The sequence below is a fragment of the Hyposmocoma kahamanoa genome, unplaced genomic scaffold (assembly GCF_003589595.1).
Source record: "Hyposmocoma kahamanoa isolate Upper Pololo Valley unplaced genomic scaffold, ASM358959v1 62, whole genome shotgun sequence".
Classification (NCBI taxonomy): Eukaryota; Metazoa; Arthropoda; class Insecta; order Lepidoptera; family Cosmopterigidae; genus Hyposmocoma; species Hyposmocoma kahamanoa.
Window position 1 is genome coordinate 3,623,583 of NW_020653850.1, and position 25,006 is coordinate 3,648,588.

At 35.8% G+C, this 25,006-nt stretch overlaps 2 protein-coding genes across 3 annotated transcripts in view; one reads left to right on the top strand and one right to left on the bottom strand.

The window, feature by feature from the left end:
* The first annotated feature begins 2,346 nt into the window (after positions 1–2,346).
* Positions 2,347–3,622, top strand: LOC113229621 (protein FMC1 homolog). 2 transcript variants are annotated; one of them, XM_026463281.1, is made up of 3 exons: positions 2,433–2,489; positions 2,570–2,633; positions 3,267–3,622. In XM_026463281.1, the coding sequence occupies exon 3, from the start codon at positions 3,276–3,278 to the stop codon at positions 3,603–3,605; it is 330 nt and encodes a 109-aa protein (XP_026319066.1). In that variant the 5' UTR covers positions 2,433–2,489; positions 2,570–2,633; positions 3,267–3,275; the 3' UTR covers positions 3,606–3,622. The 2 variants fall into 2 exon arrangements, with proteins under 2 accessions (XP_026319065.1, XP_026319066.1); XM_026463280.1 differs by having other exon boundaries at positions 2,347–2,489; positions 2,570–3,365.
* A 1,306-nt stretch (positions 3,623–4,928) lies between these two features.
* LOC113229499 (short/branched chain specific acyl-CoA dehydrogenase, mitochondrial) overlaps positions 4,929–25,006 on the bottom strand; it is a 24,453-nt gene continuing 4,375 nt past the window's right edge. The window contains exons 3-9 of the mRNA XM_026463107.1: positions 15,478–15,578; positions 14,922–15,128; positions 14,466–14,636; positions 12,447–12,610; positions 9,208–9,352; positions 7,693–7,828; positions 4,929–5,750 (exon numbers count right to left, since the gene is read on the bottom strand). Coding sequence (XP_026318892.1) covers positions 5,575–5,750; positions 7,693–7,828; positions 9,208–9,352; positions 12,447–12,610; positions 14,466–14,636; positions 14,922–15,128; positions 15,478–15,578 — 1,100 coding nt within the window. The 3' untranslated portion in view covers positions 4,929–5,574. The remainder of the gene's footprint in view (positions 5,751–7,692; positions 7,829–9,207; positions 9,353–12,446; positions 12,611–14,465; positions 14,637–14,921; positions 15,129–15,477; positions 15,579–25,006) is intronic.

Below are 25,006 nucleotides of genomic sequence, written 5' to 3' on the forward strand. Positions count from 1 at the left end.
AGAGTCGTATTCTAGAACTCTACTCAATGCTCAAGTCAGGATTTGAGTTTGGTTTAAAGCACTCGAAATCATACTCAAGTCCCTGCCATTAGGGTCGTATTTCCAGTGCTTGTGTTTCCAGTGCAATCCTGACTTGAGCATTGACTAGAGTTCTAGAATACGACCCTGAAACACAAAAAGGTTCCTTGAAATAGTGAAATAATAATTCTTCATATTTGATTGTCGAGTTACAAGCTAGCATATAATTTATAAACTCAGAAATTTAAAAACAAAGTTGCTTTTAATTTAAAAACTGTGTTTCATTTTTCAGTTAAAAATCTCTATTGAAAACATTGACTTACAATTATATGGACGTCGGGTCCGCGCTAAAAAGTGTCCGCACTTGTAAGGCGCTAAAATCGTATACAGAGCGCGACACTCCGCTTTAGTCTTCATTTGTTCTACGGACAGCGCGATACTGCGATGACATAACAATTTAAATTTCGAATAGGTTGACTTGGGACATTTTTTTTGTGGTTTTTGTATTAGACCCGTCGTCCATTTATTTGTAAGTCAATGATTGAAAAAGTTCAATTCATGACATTTCTACATTGACTTACAAATAAATTTCTAATTTAAATTTATACTTCCGCCAGTTTCTGTTGTCAATTTATCAGTGTTGCAAATTGATACTTCATTAAACAACAAAATTGTATAAACGTATTTTTTAAAATCTCACAAAGTGAACACATCGTTTATTAAAAGTGTATCAATAAACTAATAATAATAATAATACATACAGTTTGTGTAAGTACTGAGGTATTATACGAAACTTTCGTTATGGTAAAATTGAAAAAAAAAAACCAATCAAACATTACTGTTATTTGTATTTGTAGCCATAGTTTATACACTTATATTCGATGTACATATTTTATTTTCCCAAAGCTTTTGCAACTTTCTTGGATTGTTAAAGTTTGCTCGCGGGACATAGAAATGTACATAAAAAAATGAAAAGTTAAAATGGCAGTAATATAACTATTATTGTTATAGATGGGAAAAACTGCTTATTTTTCTAAACGTTTAAACGCATTTTAAACGTTATACTTTTTTAAAAAAGCGTGTTTTTTAAACGCTTTTTCAGTTAAAAGTTTTTTAGCTTGCTAACAAAATCGTTTAGACACACAGTTTAGTTTAACAAAAGCATTTAAGCGCATAGGGTCGTATACCAGAACTACTCAATGCTCAAGTCAGGACTTGCGTATAATTTGACGAACTGGAAATACGACCCTAACGGCAAGGACTTGAGTATGATTTCTAGTGCTTTAAATCATATTCAAGTCCTGACTTGAGTATTGAGTAGAGTTCTGAAATATGACCCTTAGATTTTTATGTTAAAAAAAGCTTGCAATGTTGTGTTGATAGCGAAAAGCAACTGTAGACGACTAAACGTTTTAAGAAAGTAAGTTTATTTGTAAAAAATGAGTTTTATTTTTATTTATAACACAACATTATTATATATTATTAACATTTTGTTAAATGGCGTTTCACATGGAAAAAACGGCTTATTTTTTTAATGTTAAAACGTACGTTTAAAAAGCGTGCTTGTAAAAGCGCTTTTCACTTAGGGTTGTATTCCAGTACTCTACTCAATGCTCAAGTCAGGACTTGAGTATGGTATAAAGCACTAGAAGTCAAGTCCTTACCATTAGGGTCGTTTTTCCTGTGCTTGAAATCATACTCAAGTCCTGACTTGAGCATTGAGTAGAGTTCTGGAATACGACTTTGAAACGCTTTCGTTTAGAAAAACGTTTAAGCACAAAGTCTTTTATGTTTAAAAAAGCTTGCAATGTTATATTGAATTAATTTGTTTAGGAAACAGATGGCGCTAAGTGAAACTTCGGCACATTGTGAAAAATTAAATTGTTGAGTACCTATAGAACTGACCAGTGAGCAACGCTTAAAATGAAAAGCGTGCTTATATTTTAAAAAGCAAACTTTTTAAAGTGCTTTTCGTTTAAACGCCCACCTCTAATTATTCTGGTAACACATAACTTAAAATGGGATTTGCTCTGGGCCTTTTGGAGGCAAAAGTGTTGTTTTTATTTTGACTTTCTATTATTTTGTGACATCTAGTTTAAAGTGGAATAGGATGGTGCTATTGTGCCTTAATCGAAGATTGAAACGAGAAATTATACGAATCCCGAATTAAAATACCCGTTCTAAGGAATCCCAAGTCAATCCAAACACGCCGCCTCAAATTGCCTATCCTCTTTGTGGCGGCCATATTTACAGAAACATAATTAAACGAAGACATGGTTCAAAGGACTTGTATCCAAGCCAAAATTATTAATAAAAAAATTACTTAAAATGTCAAAACCGAAAATCGATGGTGATGGTTTTCAAATAGTAACTTCCAAGCGCTTTTCCAAAAATAAACCCACAAAAATACCTTCCAGAAGCTATAAACTTGAACAACAAGACATACTGATCGACTCGGATAAAACATTGAGGTAAATTTGCTTTTATAAGTGTATTTGCCAGGTTGATATTTGAGGTTAGGTTATTCATAAGATGGTTTCGTATTTTTCAGGAAAATACAAGCTGCTTTCAACGATTTGAAGTATTCAGAGTATTTAAAAGGCATCTTGAAGGCAGTGAGTACTATACTTCAATCAAAAAAAGTTGTAGAAATAGTTTGTTTCGGTCTTGGACATATAGGAGAGTGCCAGATTTCTAGATATCAGTTAGCCTTTTTACTGTGTTTGAAAGATATTTGCGGCCCTGAAAAAGTGTCAGTCCACGACCCTATATTTTACAAAACTGAATGCGAAGTGCTAAGACAGTTAGGGCTTTATGTTATTAAAGAAAATAAGGAGGGACGTTACATAATTTCTGAACAAGGAGTAACTATAGTGTATCTCCCGCATTGTCCAAAACAATTGACAAACAACTTCCTTTGGAGCAATTGGAGTAAAAACTTAGCAAATTGTGTACTTATTTGCAACAGTTTCTCATCTTTAATAGAAAATCAGCCAGGTAGAATTTTATGTGGAACTGTTCCATACATTGTTGAAATTTTTCCTTATACAACAGAAACAGTATTGGAAAATAACTTCAAATTCACTGACATATTTAATGATACGTCAGTACATTATTTTACTAAACAAAGTTTAGAGAATTGCCCTCCTGAATTTTGGATAAAAAGAGATAAACCCCAGTACAAAAACTCTGAAGAATTCATAACTTCATTAATGATAGAGAAATTGAGCATTTAATTCTTGTTGAAGGTTTCAACCATGACTTTAATTAAGTCAAAACCAGCTCTCGTAACTCTACGAGGACTACTTTCCGAGATACGTAAGCACAGTTCTTCAAAAGTGCTAAAAGAGAATCAAATGGCAAGATATGTTTTGGATCAATACCGTAAATACCAAACAACAGATCAGCAGTTATGCAAAGCTATTGATGAAATGCACTTTAGAGCTAGAACATATTACAACTACCTTAATAGCTCGAGGATGTCAAAAGAAATAAATAAAGAATATAGAGGGAAAGGAGAACGAAGTGTGGAAGAAACTGCAAGAATGGTCGGTTTCAAGTTACCGCATGATCCGAAACCGAAATGAGTTTAAATAGTACTGGGGGTTTTGGATTTAAGGCAATAGTTTTATAGATGACATAGATGTGAATAAATTGTTATTTAGTTATCTAATACATTAAAGTCTTTTACATATGTGGGATTTTATTACTTCCTTTATTTTTAATAGCATTTTTAGGAGTTAAATGAAAACAAAACATTTTTATTAATTATCATTATAAAATATAATATACATAATATATAAAAATCGCCATTTCAGAACAGGAATGCATAAGAGTCTTAAATGTAAATAATTTTATTAATACTTTCCAGGTTGTAAATAAAAATGTCTTTTATACTTAACTACATTTTGTAAATATTGTATTGAAAAGTTTTTATAATTAAGTGTTTTTTGGTGTTTTAAATACCATCATTAATTTTTTAATTACAATTTCAATTTCAAGAAACTACCAACTCAAATTAATCAGATGTCATCACCTAGTTGAGTGTCTTGACACAAAAAATGTACTATAGTCTGTACCAATCCATTTTGAACAGAAAGTTAACAAGCCTGTTTTGTTAAAATTGTAAAGCAATCACTCAATAAATTGAATAATTACCACTTTCACGTATATTTCGAAGATTTCGACCTGATATATCATCACATTTTCCAACAATATTCATTTGAATAACATCGTATTTGAAAAATGGTAGTCTTAGGGTCGTATTCCAGAACTCTACTCAATGCTCAAGTCAGAATTTGAGCAGACTTGAGTATGATTTCAAGCACTGGAAATACGACCCTAATGGCAAGGACTTGACTATGATTTTCAGTGCTCACTGCAATACTCAAGGCCTGACTTGAGTACGATTTCAAGCACTGGAAATACGACCCTAATGGCAAGGACTTGAGTATGATTTCTAGTGATTTGAATCATACTCAAGTCCTGACTTAAGTATGATGCGAACCTAAGTCGTATTCCAGAACTCTACTCAATGCTCAAGTCAGGACTTGAGTATGATTTCAAGCACTGGAAATACGACCCTAATGGCAAGGACTTGAGTATGATTTTTAGTGCTTTACATCATACTCACGTGAGGTTATTATTCATCTATACTTCTATACCTTGCCTATGGTTGCATAGTGCTGTTCGAAAAAAAAACATTCGGTTCAATTAAAGTTTAGTAATCGATTATTAAATCGAACATTTCAATTGCAATCGAACGAGTATCTTAAGTGTAAGGATTTGAAGGAGGATTTAAATTGAAATTTTAAATATGCTTATATAGGTTATGTAAGGAAAACCGCTAGTATGACTCAATTGAACAAATCGATTCATTCAATTAATTAATCGATTTGTAGTTGGCGTTACAATTGGCCATCACTAAACCGTCTATGGTCGGGTCAGTGACTTGTTGGTTCACTTTTTTGTTCAAAATGGATTGGAACGAAGTAATGAATATGCTCATTATGTACTTTTATAAGTTTAATTGTTGATTCCATCTGTCTGTAACGTCTATGTCTCACCCTTAGCGTAATAAAGCTACATCTGCAAAATGACATTTTTCAGGAGAGAGGTTTTAGGATTGTACAATTTTTTTTTATATTTACAGCAACAATATCTATGTACTAGTAGTCTGAGGATAGTTTCATGTGCTTCTTATTATTTTTATGACTTTTTATGTGATAAAAGCACTTTTAACGCATGATCATATCGTGGGTTTTTTGTAGAAAGGGCCAAAGCGTTATTTCGAAAAAAAAAATCAGGGCAAATATTAATTAGTTTTTCATGACTGTTTTAAAATATGTATGATATGTGCGCTTTCGCGATTTCTACAAAACACCGATAAGTGGCTTCTTTATACTAAAGGTACGTTTCATTAGCTTAAAAGTTAATGCAACAAATTTTGAATGTAACTTGAATTATCTTCGTAATGAAGTAGTTCGTAGTTCTTTGCAATGAAGATATAAAAATGACATTTTTATTTACAGCCTCTCTTCTCATCTATTTGTCTTATCACTTGTACTCCTTCTCGATAAGCTTAGCAATAGTCTGCAGCTGCATGTTGCTGGTTCCTTCGTATATGGTACCGATCTTGGCGTCGCGAAAGAACTTCTCTTGAGGGAAGTCCCGAGTGAAACCCACGCCACCCATGAAGTCTATGCACTTTGATGTTAGGCGTTGAGCGATTTCTGGAAATGCAAAGGTAAAATGGTTAATTGGAATACTTCAAAACATTCTTAAATGTACTTTTTTGTAATAATTTGATTTCACGCCTAATCGTTATCACATAAGTATGTGAAAGTAGCTGTTTTTCTTCGCAATTTCAGAGGAGTCTACAGTAAAATTTTGGTTTCATATTTCGAAGGACATCGACCAAGAAGTTAGCAGCTATTCCACTACCACATTTTCGTTTAACTAAAGTAAACGGTTCTTTTAAGGGGAACTGTATACGTTTTTACAATAAGACTCCGGAGCATATATTAAAATTACTATTTCCTAAGTCTAAAATTTACATTAAAAGTATTTTAATTGAAAAGTCATATTACAAAACCGTAGACTACGTGTTAGATAAAGATGTATGGAAAGACAACGTGAGTCCAGATTCCACACAAATATGATTCAAAATGTATTCTATAGCATTTAAGTTTATTTGAAAAGAACAATCCCTACAGTTTCTTGCTTGTTCTTCTCAGAGAGGTGAGCGTAGTGAACGAGCAGTAGCTTAAAAAATGACGTTTTCAAGTGTAAAAATGTTACCTATGGATCAATCTTTCCTTGATTACAAAAATCATTACTTGATTTTCACTTCGACTAAGTTCAACCAAAGAAGTTCTATCAGTTGAAATAATAGTTCAACTTTCCAACAATTAACATGTAAGTTGAACTAATGGTAACTATTTTAATTTAATTAGTTCGAGTAAAAAATTCACGTTAATATACAGTTATAAATGATATTTGTACTTTGAACAAAAACTATTATTTTTTCAGTAATTTTCCCACGGTACATTAAGAAACAAACACATTTATGTATAATCTCAGTACAGAGTACTAAAAAAACTGACCACAAAAATACGTGGAATTACATCTATTTGCCAAATTTTTTTGAAATCCGTTACCGGAAACTGCGCAAATCCGGATTCATCCCCTACTTCGCCACTATACGGAACTTGACACAGAAGATAATAAAAATCGGTTCTCACTACTCAAAGTATATTGAGAAAGAAAAACGCCTTGAATTAGAGAATAGCAAAATCAACCTTTAACATAATTGCTCCTTACAATAAGATTTAGGAGCTATTTATAAAAATGAATCTTCATGCGTGCACAGCCACTCTTAGAGGTGGATGATTTTCTTCAAAATTAAATGGGACCACTACGGAGGTACCCTCTTTCCAACAAAAAAGAATCATGAAAATCGGTGCACAAATACCGCAGTTATCGCGTTACATACATACAAAAAAACATACAGTCGAATTGAGAACCTCTTCCTTTTTTTGAAGTCGGTTAAAAAAACACGTGAACCATTTAAGCCGTGGTAATTAAATTAATGACGCGAATTCTGGGGAAATGGCGATTAAAGGTAAATGAATTAAACTTGAACAAACGCGATTTTAGCTTATTGACGATATTGGTTTCAATGTGAGATATAAACTACTATATTTTTTAGTTTGTGTATTGAGCATAGTTTGCTTTAAATTACAAATACTTGTTATAAATAAGGTAACAGTATACAGGTGATTGTTTTATCAATAGCCAAATTTTTTCTACGCATCAGGGATATATAACTCAGACTTCATTATTGAAAAAAAAAATAGTACGTCAAATTTTCACAATGAAATTATTTATCCAATACATATATTTACAAATTATAACGATTGTTTCCTATTGGACAACCTTTATTACCAGTTATCAAGAAACAAATTTTTAGTCCATTCACCTGATGGAATGTGGTTAGACAAATATAATAAGGCTCCTTGATCCTTTGTGAGCAGGTTACCAAATTCTCATCTTTAATCTCAAATTTTGACATTTGTGATATAGCGAATAACACAAGATCACATCTGGTAATTCTGCTGTCTCACCCTTAATATGGAAAACAGTAATACTGCTTCGCAATAGAAAAGAAATTACCTGAAGCATAGTATTTAGCCATAGCTGCCTCCTTAACGAACTCCAATCCGTTCTCTTTTAGCCTGGCTGCATTATAGGCCAGCAGGCGAGCTGCCTCCAGTTCCGTTTGTAGGTGCGCGATTTGGTAGTTGATACCCTGAAAAGATGTGGCTTAGTAAAACTCAATTCATCGATCCATTGTCACATCGGCTCATTCATCCATTAGTGTTTAGATATAATTATTTTCTGTGCAATGGGATCTTGATCCAAGGAAAATTTTCCAATGTTGGCCTTTCTTGGTTAGGTAAGTTCCTTGTGCGTTCAGTAAGTCATATCATCGTCAATAAACTGCCTCCAGTTCCAGGTTCGATTCCCGGGCTGGGAGAAATATTTGTATGGCCTACATTATTTCTATCGTGAGCTTGGGTGTAATTTGTGGTTGTGTGTCCATGGCACCCGTGACTCGGGGTTTCCCAAGTACGGGGCTATGTTGAGTGTGTGCGTTATTATTATTATTATCAATTCATCATAAGTCCCTCTGCTGAGCACGGGACTCCTCTAAGGAGAGGTTTTCCAAGCCTTTTTGAATGTTTTCAACATTCAGCTTTCATCACGTTTGCTTTCACCTTTTGGAGCAGCATTGCATCTAAGGGTCGTATTCCAAAACTCTATTCAATACTCAAGTCAGGATTTGAGTATGGTTTAAAGTACTCGAAATCATACTCAAATCCCTGCCATTAGGGTCGTATTTCCAGTGCTTGTGTTTCCAGTGCAAGCCTGACTTGAGCATTGAGTAGAGTTCTAGAATACGACCCTAAATATTATAAAAGTATGTAACTTGAAAGTTACAGCTACAAATAAACCTAACTCATGTATTTTATCTCTATTGACCTTAGCATTTTTTTTTACAATAGCGGATAGCTGCTTGATATAGAAATGAATCGAAACAGATTCCTTAAGGCGTGACGGAGGACAGTTTTAAAAAAATCTTTATTTAACTTCAGGAATTTGTTTCCGGAGAATATGCAAGTTCTACCATAACCTTATTCTAATTGTTACACAAAGTAGAGCCAACGCCATTTTTTAAATTGTAAATATTAAAAGCACTAAGTCAACTAACAATTATTTACCATGTCACACAACATTTTCGTATATTTTGAAAAGGGTTCAGACAGAAAAAAAAATGTCGGTATGGGTTCTTCAGAGTAATCCGCTATTTGCAAACTCACGATTTTATCACTACTTCATAAAAAACCAGATCAAAAAGTTTTGAGCAATAAGGTAATTTAAAAAGTTAGACATCTGAAGGATATTCAGAATATAATATATTATTATTCCTTCAAGTTATTACTTACAAAACGTTCTACTGTAAAATCGTGATTTTGCCGATAACCTGTTACTCTTTGCTGCCGTTCGAATAGTATTCGTCGGCCTTAGTTCTTGGTACATTCAGCCAACAACGGTGGATAGTTGTGTACCTAGCGCATGATAGCTTCATACCTACGTAAGCATATTTCGAAAAATATGTTAAATAACCTGGTTTGAGTAAATGGGTCTGCCGAATTGCTTCCTCTCGAGCGTGTAGGGGATGGTCGCGTCCATGCAGCCCTGACACAGACCGATCATCTGAGCAGCGATGCCGATGCGGCCCTCGTTTAGGAAACCGGCCGCGTATTTGTACCTGTTAGAAAAGAGGTATTAGCAGAGTTCGGAGCAACTAGAGCATTATGTGAATATGCTCTAGTTGATACTAAATATCAAGGAAGTACTCAAAATATATCTTGTACTAGATTTTTGATGTGTTAGGTACACATGTTAGATAATTTTCCGAAAAATTTCAAATGGAAATTTTTCCGGAACAATTCCCGAAAAAATGGAAAAATATAATTTCGAAGGCTCATATTGTGTTGTACGTTTAGAAATATCTTTTGAAGTTTTATTATAAAATAAAACTGTAGTTGCAGAAACAATTTGTAGAAAAACGGGACTTAAAGTGATTGGATCACAGCGAAAAAAACCTTTTTATTGGCTACATGCATCGTTTTCATTCAGTAACTACAACTTTTGACCGGTGTCACCGTTAAATGTGGAAAAATATCCGGACAATATTTATTTTTCTGAAAAATATGATTTTGTCAAAATGGAAATTTACCTAGTAACCTAACTAGCATTATTGTACTACGTTCATGGATGACTATTACTATATTTAGAAGAAAAGTTGTCATTGTAAATAATATACTTAGTACAGGCACGCCAAACTTGACACTTAAGATTTAAATCCAATTCTATGCCGGCCGGTTACGATAAGAACGGTCCAAAGTAAAAAGTGTCAAGTTTGATGTGCTCTCCTCTGTACCTACCCATTGTAAATAAAAATAGTTTGGAAATTGGAAATGAAACTTCCGAAACTTTTTTCCGATGTAAAGTCGCGTAGGTACAGTCAAGAGCACGTCAAGCTTGACACTTTGTACTTTGGACAGTTCTTATCAAAAACGGCATAGAGTTGAATTTAAATCTTAAGTGTCAAGCTTGACGTGCTCTTGACCCTGTACTACTTATATTTGTTTTTTAAATTATACGAAAGTTATGGGATTTTTATTTATTTATTTATAAGTGAATATTGGTACCTACACTAATAAACACATACACCTTGACAGGTATGGTAGTGAGAGGAATGGGCATAGATATAGAATTTTCTTTATCTATGGGAATGGGTGTGTCGCACGCGTCTCTCGCGTACCTTTTGTTAATATGCGAATGTGTGCGTTCGTACATGGCGCACGGTGGGCGCGCTGAAATGCAAACCGCGCTGCTACGTTTGTGGAGTTACTTAGACTCTGTGTGCCCCAATGGGAGACACGTCTATATATACACACGTATACTCAGGCCATCGAGTAGGTATATAACCAGAAATAGAGACGTAATAAGAGCCATCCATCCCTGGCAACTGATCAGCCTTGACTTCAAATGAGCCTTATACCACTTTCGCTTGCACTACAATCACAAATTAGAAAGTCGAAATAGTACAGCGCCAACAACTGACCTGTGTCTACGTCTCCGTGTATTCCTAAAATAATCTGTATTTATTGTAATAAAGATAATATCTCTAACAATGGGGGCTGTTCCATGCGGTCAAAACATCTAATTACAAAACAAACGGAATCACATTTCATCGGTAATTAAATATGTCATTTTTAAATTGTCGTCGATTATAGCAAAGCTCAAGTCAAACTAGTCGATTCGAAGTGAAACAATTGGCGACACCCGTCAATTGTTTGTAATTGGGCTGGCCAATCGGATCGCAGTTGTCGCTGTAATGATTTGGCAGAATAGTTTTCAAACAAATTAAATGGCATTTCGTCTCTATTTCTGGTTATATACTCGATGATTTTCAGCTATTAACATATGTTTAGATAGTATTCCACATAGATCCATGACTTAAACACGTGGTTCTATTTTGTAATATATAAACAAAACACATGTACGAAAGCAGTTGTCGCTGTAATGATTTGGCAGAATGGTTTTCAAACAAATTAAATGGCATTTCGTCTCTATTTCTGGTTATATACTCGATGGTTTTCGGCTATTAACATATATTTAGATAGTCTTCAATATATGTAGATCCACGACATAAACACGAGGCTCTATTGTGTAAGGTGAAAATAAAACATGTACGAATGTACAAGTTTACGAATTCGATTTGAAGACTACAATGCTAAATTTTCTTCTACTAAATGTTCTGTCAATTATTTGTATATTAAGATTTCTTTAGTGGTAGGTATATGATCAAATACTACATACCATATTGCTTATCTTTTCAGTTCATGGACTCATTATATCGTTAATGGATGTATTCCTGAGTAACAATATGATTTTAATGATTAAATCACTCGGACGAGTGTATTTAAAAAAAAAAAGAAAGTGCACTTGTTATTAATAAAAATATATTTGTATTGCCTACATCAACTGTAGCAATAAAAGTATACAATTTGCTTTTATTGAAAGGTATAGGTACGAGAAACTTTTTAGCATAGATCCTATAGAGAACGTATACCTTCCCGCCTCTAAATGTAAATAAGTAAATAAATACGCACACACTCATAACTCCGCACTAGGGAAACCCTGTGTTACGGGTGCCATAGACACACACACTACTACAAATTACATTCAAACTTGCTAGAGAAATAAATGCAGGCCTGGCCATACAAATATTTCTCCCGGCCCGGGAATCAAACCCTGGACCTCTGCGAGGCAGACCAACATCGGTCAAGGAGGCGGAGTATAATAATATTCTGGTCTATTTTTGGAATCTCTTAACGCAGGCAAGCGTTTAAGAATTACAGTGCTTTAGAAGTTTATAACATAGAGTAATCGTTATTACATTGAGGGTCGTATTCTAGAACTCTACTCAATGCTCAAGTCAGGATTTGAGTATGTTTAAAGCACTCGAAATCATACTCAAGTCCCTGCCATTAAGGTCGTATTTCCAGTGCTTGTGTTTCCAGTGCAATCCTGACTTGAGCATTGAGTAGAGTTCTAGAATACGACCCTCAAAATCAGACAACGTTGGGATTGCTTTGCAATGCGAATTTGGCGATCCCAGTATAAGCTTTGCATTATACTGGGATATTGCTGATATGGTCTTTTCCAGATTGGGCCACTACTTTATGTGACTGACTCCCGTTTCGGAACCTCAGAGGGTCATTGATTTTGGAACTGTGGAGTTGGTTCGCATCCACATAATCATACAGATCTGACCTCAAATTTCTACTTACCCCTTCCCATATTCTCCAAGTATGGCGCTCTCGTGGACCTTTACATTGTCAAAGTGTACCATGCAAGTACCAGATGCCCTAATACCCAGCTTGTTCTCAGGCTTGGCCACAGATAGACCTGGCGTTTCACGCTCAACAATAAAGCAGGTGATGCCTTTGTAACCCTGGAAATAAATTATTCCTTTTCAAAAGTCCAGTTGTATAAGTAAGTTTATTATCCTTGTTTTATATAAATTATTCCTCTATGTACGTAAGTGGATTCATAGTCCTGCAAATCGGGCTGATATGAAGTCTTATACGACTTTAACTCTGATATTCATTTCATTAACTTGGCTATTGACGTTGACCCAAAGGCTTAGCTATATAGATATCATTGCGTTGATCCATACTTATTTCATTATCGCTGTCACTGTATTTAGTTTGTAGGCCAGTCGAGTTGTATTATCATGCTATCATCCTACCCAATACTCGATGCAATGTTGTCATAGAGACAACATATGCATGTTTGTTTGATAAAATTTCCATTCAATTTCAATATAAAATTAGACGCATTATTGTAAATTATTACGCAAATGTAATATTTCTTAGGGCATAGTTTTGTTTATAATTTCTTCCATCGGATAAATGTAAAAATTTGCTACTTGGATTAACAAACAATACAAAACCACAATCGAATATTGCCAAAGTATCTAACATTGGAGCCGTAGGAAACGAAATTATTTTTCCGGATTTAAATCGCGAATATTTGTTTTTTGAAACAAACCAACGTTTCGGGCTTTTTGTAGGTCCCATGGTAACGGTTAACTGAGGTGGAAAAGTCATCAACCAGTTATGACTAATATTAATACAAACCACCTTATTTTTCACTATAGTTACAAAAGTTATTAATTAAATATCTTATTTTTAAATTTTATAAGGAACATTCCAATTTGCGCTGCATATGTTTTACAATTATTTTATTTTAACAATATAATTTTTTTTACTGAATTAAATTTATTAACAATTAATAATGGAAATTAGAATAAATTCTCAGTCTGTTTGGGATTTTTCATCAAAGGAAATACTGGATCCCAAATTGGTGGAACGGAGAAAGCATCTTCCTTGTTGAAATTAGGATGTTTCGTAATTTCAATGGCCTCTCGCAGCATCCTTGGTAGATAACGGACTTCTTTTGCAAGGACCTGTGTTGTCTAGGTGACCTAATTTTATTTCCTATGTGTAATAATCGCGAAAACCTAAGAACTCGATTGGAACCGTAGTTGACATAAATAATCAATCCTAACCTGTATATGTACTAATCCCGCAATTAGGCGGTATTTCAAACTGAAAGGGTGTTAATAATAAGTAATAAGCCTATTCGACCAAAAACACTATCTACATCTGAGGAATAATGTCGCTGAATCTCTTTCAAAAGTAGTTGCTTATTATGGACGTTTTTCTCAGAGAAAAGTTCATTACTGTTATATTTTATATGCCTGTACAAATATACATAATTTCAATAAGAAAGAAGATATCCATAATATTAACCTTAGAGCTAAATCCAAACACATGGTACAACGGTTTCGTTTAACCAAGGTAAACGACTCTTTTATGAGGAACTGTATACGTTTTTACAATAAGATTTCGGAGCATATATTAAGATTATCATTTCCTAAGTTTAAAAACTACATTAAAAATATTTTGATTGAAAAGTCATGTTACATAATTGAACACTACGTGTTAGATAAAGATGTATGGAAAGATGACATGGCTCCAGATTCCACACAAATTTGATTCAAAGTGTATTCCATAGCATTTAAGTTTATTTGAAAAAAGCAATTCCCAGAGTTTCTAGCTCGTTCTTCTCAGGGAAGTCAGCGTAGTGAACGAACAGTAGCTTAAATGTTATATTTTCAAGTGTAAATTTATTTTACCTATAGAATAAACGATTATTTGACTTTGCTTTGACGATTCGGAATGTAACATATCTTTACAGTGAAAATAGCAAAAAGAGAAAATAATATCAAACGATTCACGTACCTTAGAAGGATCAGCATTAGCCATAACCAGAAAAACGCCAGCCATATCAGAGTTAGAGATCCACATTTTCGAGCCGTTGATGATAAAGTGTTCTCCATCTTTCTTCGCTACAGTTTTCAAGGAGAAAGCGTCTGAGCCAGCTGTTGGTTCTGTTAGGCAGAAACTGCCAGGCTGCAAGATAATACGTCAATCGATTAGTCTTTTTGATTGATCGGAACGGTAACTCTATCGCGCAATAAATGAAAATCGGTTAATATCGGCTGACATTCATATTATCAAAAAATAACAAAATTCTTAAGTTATCTAAGACAAGAAAAATCAAATCCGTCTGATAAAAATCTTTGTCCAAATATATTGTGGTAGACTCGCACAACGCTTATCTTGTTTTCTACTATGGGTAAACAACGTTTAGCGTTTCTCTGTTTGGTATTCAATTGTAGGTAGGTGTCTACTTACGTATTCCGTACAAAGTTTCGTCAAGTATTTCTGCTTCTGTTCTTCAGTTCCCAACTTCATAAGTAAAGAGTTGACTAAAGTGTTATGGATGTCTACGAGAGCAGCTACTGCTGGATCCACCCTGGACAGTTCTTCGACTACCAGCATCATTGTGAGGAAACCACAGCCTGAGCCACTGTATTCTGCTGGGGTTTCGATACCCATGAGCTAGAAGACAATGTTAGGTTTGGCAGGTTACATTTGCTTTGTATTTTGTATATCTCGTAACTATAATAAGACGCCTAATTCCGGCGTACATGCGTTTGTGGTTTTTAAGGTGGTTGAAATTTTAAATTTGTTACAAGTCTCAAATGTCGTACCATTTTTTATTGCGGTGAAAAGGATACACTACGGCCTGACCTATCAAAGATGTTTGTCATTATTTTCATGTTAGTTGATACATATTAATGGTGTCTAATCATCAATCTACTACATAATTTCAATTATTGGACTAATGTAACAATCTCTTGAGCCTGCAAAGCGTGGACTTATTCAGTGTCTAAATTACGATACTTACTCCATTGTCAAAGAGAAGTTTTCTGATACCGTCATCAATGCGATGCTCATCCTCCATCTTCCTGACTAGAGGGGCGATCTGTTCCGTGGCCAGCTTTCTCACTGGAATTCAAAGTTTGACTAACATTAATTAAGTATGTGGCAGCTAACATACGTAAAAATACGACTATAATAAACTTAGAAGAACAAGAACACTATGCGTAGCTGCTTAAATAACTTCTAGGCTTATTTTAATCGTACATTCAAGATGCAATTGTGGGTACATCAACAATTATTCATTGCTTACGTTGTGAGAGTTATCAATATTTCAGTTTATGAATGAAGTTACTCATTAAGTTAAGCTGCGTCTGAAGATCATTATTATATCTTAATCAATCAAGAGGTCAATACAGAGTCTTGGTCAGTTGAGATGATATCGTTTGAGATGACGATGATCACAATACTTATTATAATTTTTAATACAAGGATGGAACACTTAGGTTAATTTCATTCGATCCGGCTAGATGTGAACCAACGTCTTCCAGCAAACCGTGACAGACGCTATGTCAACTAAGCCACGGAACGAACTAGCGGACCATAGCATTTTTTTTCTATTGTTTGAACTTCGTAAATTTTGAATATCAAGCGGAATCTTATTATAGGAGCGTAGAAATTGCCCCATATAATATATGGGGCAATTTAAAAAAAAAAATCATATTATGATTTCTTGTCCTTGTGAAAACGCTTCTTAGTACCTATTTATTTTTATTCCTAGCATTAATCCTCATTACTCTTAACGTAAATAAAATTTTCATAAAGGTAGTATGTCACTCTAAAGCGGTTACACACGACGTCTTTTAGCAGCGTGAACTTGAACTTGAAACATTTTCGACTTCTTCGGTTTTCGCAATTTCTACACACTGAAAATGAAACTATTAGGTACTACACTTTACTATTACACTTGGATTTTCAACAAATACACTTTTCCCATGGGTCCTAGGGTCAGTAGGTCGGTCGGTCAGCTGTGACCATGGAACCTATCGTCGCCTTAAAGTGAAAACCTCGCATACGCGTTTTCACATAGTTCGTTTCTACAAAGTTTTGTTGAATAAAATCTTATACTAAGAAAGTAATATTATCTGAAAGAGGTATCATTTTATTAATTAAAATCGTAACTACAAATATTATTGCATTTAGTACATTTTACACCACATTTTTATCTTCGTTCTGAAAAATTACATAGAAATCACTATACTCTAAGACGACACTGTGCAAAACCCGAAACAGTTTCATTTAAAATTGAGAGATTGAGAAAAAAGCTATTACTTTGGTAACAATAACTTCAATAGCGAATGTCTTTCAATTTTATCGTATCACAATGTTTATATCCGAAACGCTATCATTCGCGTCATTAATTATTAAGTTGTCGCGAAGCATTCGTGGGTGTTTACCGATTATCTTATCAAGACAAACCTATCATTCTTGTGTCTTTTAATCTCTAAAATCAATAATATGTTTTTCAATTCCAAATTGTTTTTGTATTTGAAATAACTGAATTTAAACTACGAGGGCCTGGAAGCTTACAATGAGCTTAGGAATGTAGTCAGCTTACGTGGTTAAACTGAATTATTTAAATTCGTATCCTGACTATACATGAGTGCCGATAATAGACCAACCGGCGGCGGCACGCCGACAAAAAAGTGTCGGCGGCGGCGGCGTTTCGGCGGCGCGAGCGCGACTCTAACACGAATTTGTATATCGATGTTTGTTTTTACAAAAACCGTTACACATTTCAAAGGAAAAAATAAAATAACGTATTTTCTATAGTAACCAAATTTTTATCATTATTGCTTCCCTTTTTCGGCGCAGGTTGCACGTTTGCAAGCTTTCACGACCTGGGAACTACACCAGTCTCAAGTGAGAGGCGGTACAGGCGTAGGCGTGTGAGAACAGGAGACAACTCAGGCGCACAGTTACGTAGGACTAATGCTGGAATTCCATCTGGCCCGCTAGCTTTATTCACGTCTAGATTCCGCAGAGTTCTAAGTACCTCTGTTTGGTGTATGCGAATTGGCGCTATAGTGCAGCCAGCCTGAGGTAAGATTAAATCCAGACGCGAACTCTTTGCAAAGAGTGAGGCAGAAAGATTTGCCTTGTCTTCTGCAATGTAGGCCAGCGTGCCGTCCGGCCTCAGCAGAGATGACATAGATGGGCGACAAAAGTTATTAGTGACTTAATATTTAAAGATGTTTTGTTTAAAAAATTAATTTGTCAATTTCTGGCGTCGCCATTTTCATTACGCATACACAATTTGGAAGCGTGCGCGTTCGTATGATCGGAGCGCCTGATCGAACTGAACGGCGCGCCGCGGCCGATTGCATTTGTCGGCGGGGCGGCGGCACGAGGAAAAACGCGGTGGCGCGAGGAAAAACGCAGCGGCGCGAGGAAAAACGCGGCGGCGGTGGCGGGGCGCTCATGTCTAATCCTGACCTACAAACAGTGTCGGCTTTACCTATTGCACAGGATGTGCGGCGCACACCGCCGTAATTCTTAGGCTGGTTTCTGAGTAGTGCTGATTTATCTGCGGAACACCGGAGCGGAGTAACACGAGTGGCGTTAGAACATCGCTTAACAGTGACGCGGATTGCTCCGCACGGAACACGTTCCGCGTGAACTCCTCGCAAGCCCCCTGTGCGTTCATTGTAGGCGACTGTCTTCCGTGAATATCCGTACTAAATTAAATACTCAATTCAGAGCACTGTAGAGTATACGTAGAGTCCATCTCTACGTATGCGGATGGCTCGCAGGCGGGCAGTCTGTACGGACCGTACGCGTAAAACCAGCCTTAGGGGCGTTGTGCGCTGCTCACGACGATGCCTCCAAACAGCCTGCGACACTCGCGGCGTAAGCGAAGTAAACGGGCTATGGCTTCCTAACATCATTTAGAAGTGCAACATTTACACCCGAATATTGCATTTGTTGGGTGCCAGGGTGTTGATTAAACCCGAGCACTATATAGACTGCCGTAAGGCGCTATCTACAAAATTGAACGACTATTGCTGGGAAAGTTGATGAATTTTATAATTTTTAAACATAAACTCTCCATATTTTTGTATGGAGCGGAAGCTTGGACGCTTAAAGCTACTGACGGGCAAACAATTGACGCTTTTGAGATGTGGTATTGGCGTCGCCTATTAAGAATTCACTGGACTGCGCATAGTGCGAACGTATCCGTGCTTGAGGAATTGTAGTTGCAAAACCAAAAACGCTTATCTTCCGTCCGTTTGCTCCGCATTCTGTAGTTCTTTGGTCACATTGCACGCAGTAGCGCTGATAGACTGGAGAGAGTGATTATTACGGGCAGGATTGAGGGCAAACGACCTAGAGGCCGAAGTTCGAAACGATGGTGAGACCAGGTGGCTGAAAGTCTGGCAGTACCAGTGAGCGTTGCATTCCACCTAGCATAAAACAGAATGCAATGGAGAAGATTGATTGACGGTGTACTTACCGACAGAGGAGGAGAATGAAACATAAACTATTGTCTATGGCCTGTTAACACTGTCACCCAAAGAGTGACATAGAAATATATGGTAAATCATACGAAAAAAGACGGTTTTTCTGTTCAAAAAGTAGTAGGACCCTTGAACGCCCTCTGGGCAAATATGAATATTTATTTATATTTGGGAAATTAACAGCTCAAGGACGTTGATGTAGTTACAATAAACAAATAAACATAGCAGAGAGCCTTTACAAACTTGCTCGACTATTCTAAATGTATCAGTACTTCATAATATGACAAAACATAAAAAATTTGATGGCGAAGCAAGATTAAGAGATAAGAGTGTGCGTGTATGGGGTTTGTGTGTGTGTGCATACTTGTATATTATAAATAGTATGTGTTTGTACTACTATTTCTCATCATGATTTTCGTTACTTCATTTTTAAAAATTGCCTTAGCAGTACAAAATGGCTCCAGTCCACGACATTCTTTGAATACAGTGGCGTCTTTTCATATTTACAGGTTACGATACCTTCCAAGGGTTAATGTAAGTAGAATGAATTACTTTAAAATTATTTCTTATATCGTCATCACAAAATATTTTTTGTTTTATTTCTTGCATTACCATAGCAACAAACATACACGAGTATGTAATATGTGTGCATTAAACATAATGTCAATGTGATAAGAATTACGGCAATAATTTGATAACAGCCAAAGATATTTTTTAAGATAACAAAAGCTAAGATATAGCAAGAAAATTATTTGTCCTTGGATTTTAATTATTTATGAAAATAATGTACCTATATTGTATTAAACTTTGTCTTAATGTTGGCAAGACGAAGAAGAAAAGCTCACCATTCTAGTCTCGGGGACGCATCAGTTTGTGGCGCCTCAAAATTTCTCAGAGATTCTGATTGAAAGTATTCCTAGTGCAATAAAAACCGATTAAGTAATTACTTCGACTGGGGGCCTTAAATTGTGGCCAATGCCACTAAATCTTACTGGCCTCACTCGGATTGGGGACACCACATGTTTACACAAAGGATAAAACTTTTTCCAGCATATTTAATCACGACATTTCCATTCATCTTCAAACGATGTAAGCAACTGTCTATTCATGTTACCTCCACTAAACACTAAGGATGTAGTATACACATAATATTATCTTAGTGACGAAGTTCAAATGGAGACGAAATAGATGTCTTGTTGCGTGCCGTTAAACGTCGCAGTTACAACTACTCAACGGCAATTGGCAACAATCACTTTGCTCACACAGAGACCACTACGATATGTGATATTGAACCGACAAGTGTTGAGGCATAAAAATGACTGATAAATTAGTTTTGATTTGAGATGGCTGTCATAGATCATGATACCCTGGTATTTCAAGAAGACTGATTGTGCATCTACATGATATGAGCTTTAATTTATTAATACAAAGATTGAACACGAATGGAAATTCCTTTTTTTTACATAAATAATAAGACACTATTAAACCCAATCCCTCAATCGACTTTTACGACTTGCGCGTGATACATTCTATGCTTTACGTCTGGTTCCAGATCGTCATGAAACAACTTTTTAAAGTAGTTTACTTAATATATTTAAATTAAAAAATATATAACCAAAATAGTGTCCTTAAACAAAGAAAATAAAACGCACTCATGTTCTTTACGCGTATGCATAGGGTGCATACAATTGTTTAGCAGATAAAATTGAGGTAAAAATCAAATTAGAGCTTAGCACTTAACAAGAATTATGCACCTAGAACCATACAAAACCTTTCTTTCTATCTTAGATCATATTTTAAAATAAATAGTTGTAATAAACATGAACGTATTTCATTAAATAACTGTGATTACCATGTATTTCGAATTAAATTTTACAGGAACTCGTCAAAATACCGCGTATTAATTAACTAATGAGCCTAAATAAGTGATATTTCGAGTATGGACACGGTCACAAATTATAATTATACTGCTGAGTAATTAGTTCTAAATACAAGATTTTTAATAGATTTAGATTTTGCCAGAGCATTTTTGGGCACTCCCTAATGAGTGGCAGATAATTAACATACAATTGTAAATCACTTCACTAATTTTAATGGTCAATAAAGCAACAATAAATAGATAGAAACATGTTTTATATTTAGTATAATATACACTTTTAAACTGCGAACATCTGTGACCGTAAAATATTATAATGGCAAATTTAGCTACCAGTCTAGGCTTGATAGTTATTCTCAAGAGCGAAAATACTTCATTTAATCACGAAGTAGTAATCGGGGCAGTGGCAACTCGACTAGGCGATAATCTTACTGACAAAGACCGTGTTACCCTGAAGGGATTTTGTCGGAGATTCACACGAGCCGCTGAACAGAGATGGAGGAAATCCCTCACAAACAGTGAGACGTTTAGAAAGCAGTAGGAGAATTGGCTTCAGGCAAATGTTGATTGGCCAAGCTGTGTGCAAACAAATTTGTTCAATCAAGGTACAAGACTAGAGGAATCAATAGAAGATTTCGTCTCTTCAAAACCTTCAACGTCATCGTCAATTAGCATGATAACAAAAAGATCCCGAAAACCCTTCGAAGATCTGGGAAACAAACAGAAGAAGAGAAGATCCGACGAACATAAAAATGAAGATCCAAATTAATTGGCCTACTCAGCTGCAGCACTTTTGAAAAAATAAGGCAATGAGGATATTGCGTCCGTTATCGAACATATGCTGAAGAATCCAGAACCAGCTACAAAAATAAATAAAATGCTTAAGAAACCTGATCATACATTTACACCGGAAAAGGCTGTTTGCTTCTTTTATTAAACCTAACTAAGTGGCAATAGATCACGTTAAGGGAGACAACCATTCGAGAAGATACTAAGGATATATCCGTCTTACTACAAAGTGCAATAAGCCAAGCTGCAGTGCTATCCTCCGAAGCAATCGGTGACTGTGACCGATTCATCTGCTAAAGTTAGTCTTCAAGCATTATTGGATATAATAGTGAAAAGGATCCTTGAAAGTCTTCCTAGCAATGTACAAGATAAGCATTTGACGCTAATATCAAAGTGGGGATTTTGATGAAGCAGTGGTCATCACTCACAAAAGCCAAATGGATGACAAAATTAAGGCTCTTATCCCTGCAAATCATCATCTGATGATGACGATGATTGATGCTAAAGTCTGTACATATCTATCTGAAGCTAGATCAAATGCATCTAGCTACTTGTGCTTGGCTAAACCTACGAAAATGAATCGATTAGACACTGTTATATTTAAGACCGAATCAACTGGCGTATACGAATTAGGATCATCTTCACTGCACGCCCGCATTCATTTCATGGAATGCCTTTTACACATCGCATACGACTCGATTTCAAGAAGTGGGCTGCGAGAGGAGAGGAGCACAAGGAAATGTTGGAGGCAAGGAAAAAAGTATCCAAGATATGTTTAAGGGTAACCTCAATCTTTTAATTGACATAGTAAAACAAGGTGCAGGAACAACTAATGACGGGAATACAGCAAGAAGATTCTTCGAGTATCCCGATAGAACCGCATCAATTACTGGATTGGATGAGGATTTGGAGCGTAGATTTGTTGTAATTCTAGAAGCTATAACATCTGGGGAGGTAATTGATGGTACTAAATTTAAAGACTATGCCTACAAAACAGCAGAGAAGTACGTGGAGTTATACTATTGGTTTCACATGTCATCGACCGTCCATAAATTGCTCTTACATAGAGCAGATATCATCGCCAGCAATGCAATAATACAATTGGGAGCCTCTCAGAAGAAGCCTCAGAAGCCCGCAATAAAGATTTTAGAAGGTTTAGGGAATACCCATTCGAGGAAAAGGAGCAGGCAAGCTTCGAACGAGGATTTCTCAATATGCTTGTACTTTCTTTCGACCATCTCATCAGTGCATGTAGACCAAAATTAGTGACCAAGAAAAGGCACAATTTCTTCCCCGAAACTCTAGAACTAATTAACTTTCAGGAAAATTAATCAGAATTTTTGGATGTATCCAATCTGTATCCAGATTCTGAACTGGAATCTGAAGAGAGCGATGCAGAAAATTAATTTGCATAATGTTATTTATTATATACGTATTAAACGTGAGGTATTAAAAGGATACTTTATTATATTCATAATCATTTAAGAAAAGTTTATTTATTGTAATTTCTCGTTGAAAAAAATCATTTCACCATGTTGACGAATTTGTTGATGGAGGCGTTTGACATTGAATTCGTATTTAAGCGTATGTATAAACGTATATTATATGTATTTAAACATTTTAAACCAATGTATATACTGTTATGTATTTAGTAATGTATTTACTGTTTTGTGAAGTATGTCAAAAAATAGCATATAATTAGTACTATAACCGTCTGTAAGGATATTACGGTTTTCCTTGCGGCTCCAGAGATATAATGATTTTTTATATCAGCTCCATACAATTAAAAAACAAATAACTAATCAGTTTTCATGCCAAACTAACTCGCTTAATAAATTTGAGCATAGTAATAGGGAACCGAATTTATTTCCAGCAAAAATGATTTTAAAATAAAAGTCCCTAAGGGTGAGGCCACACGAGCGTAATTTTGTGAGTTGTGAGTTGCGTTTTTTGAGTTGCGCAGTTTGCGCTCGACCGAATTTCGGTTGGAGCGCCAGACGAACGTATTTTATTCAGTTGTTTTTTAAGCGCTTATATCAAAGTGACCCCTTTTTTTTTTGACGGGGGGGAAATCTTTATGGATCCCCCGAGCCCAGGGAGCTCCCCCTCCAGACTGGAGGGCCTACCCCACTAAAACCCCCCGTGGGATCAGTGAACATTCACCACGACGATCAAAGTGACCCCTTCCCTCACCCCTACCTCCAACAATGCCAGCCCGTCACACGATGCGGCCGAAAGTCAGTGGTCATTACGCCCGTGAATCGGCAGATAACTAATTTTGCGTCGTCGTGTGAAACAAACCGTACTTTTATATGAAACCGAATGCAGCGCAAACTACGCAACTCAAACTACGCGACTCACAACTCAAAAAATTGCGCTCGTGTGGCCTCACCCTTAGTCTATGAAAGCCGATTTTCAGCCCACTGTGCGCCGTTATGATTGTCACTGCGTTTTTGACAACCATCGCTTGTTTTGTAGTGAGTGTTGCAATCTCGCAATGGTCTACAAATTATAACCACGCAATATGTTGTCCTTGTGGTTGTCGACGTAGCAGCATCGCAACGGTAACAGCGAGTAAGATATAGGATAGGACGCGCGCCCCGTTTGCACAAGTACGAGGTTGGATAATTGAATTTATTAAGAAATTGATGACGTTTCGTTGTTGCATAATGTTACTTTTGCGTAATGAATGGCAGTCGTAATTAGGATGAATAACTTTCGGAAATTTTTTACTTTTGAATTTTGACCTGGACGCGTGTAACCGCAGGGTCCCTTTTCTTTTGCGATTATTGTTTTTAAATAAGATAGTAATGAATTAGTTTGCTTATAATCGCGCGTGGTGATAGGCATAGTAATTATTTGTTTACTGATCGTAGCGGATTGCGCAAATTAATTTGTTTTTAACTGAGTCTATAGTGTTTAATTGTAAATAAATGAACCTGTAATTTTGTGTATAATATTTATAAAACTTTTAAGTTGTAGCGTGATGTTACAGAGACGGTTTATAGACACGATTTGGACCATCAAATGCAAACACATTTTTTTCAAATTCAACTGGAGTTCCAGATATTAGCGCCTTTAAACAAAAAAAAAGACAACGAAACTAACTACAGCTTTCTTATTTTAGTTGTGTTATGATATCAACTCTAACCCTGCGCTTGTCACGTTTTATAACGCTTCGTCACTTCCGCCGAAGTCGAAGTAGATAGTTGTCAAACATAGATAGTTTTCTCAACGATATCTAAAAACGCAAAACGGTTTCGATGGGTTATTTGAAAAAGCCATAACGACACATGACTACAGTGGAGTACTAAATACTCAACTTCTGCTGTCTTGTATCGCGTAGTAATCGTCTAGAGGTATTGGTCCATGAT

Excerpts from the sequence above, each read along its gene's own strand:
- LOC113229621 (XM_026463280.1), top strand. The coding sequence starts at position 2,347 with ATGTCAAAACCGAAAATCGATGGTGATGGTTTTCAAATAGTAACTTCC. Across the intron at positions 2,490-2,569 it reads GACTCGGATAAAACATTGAG|GAAAATACAAGCTGCTTTCA; the intron begins GTAAATTTGCTT and ends CGTATTTTTCAG.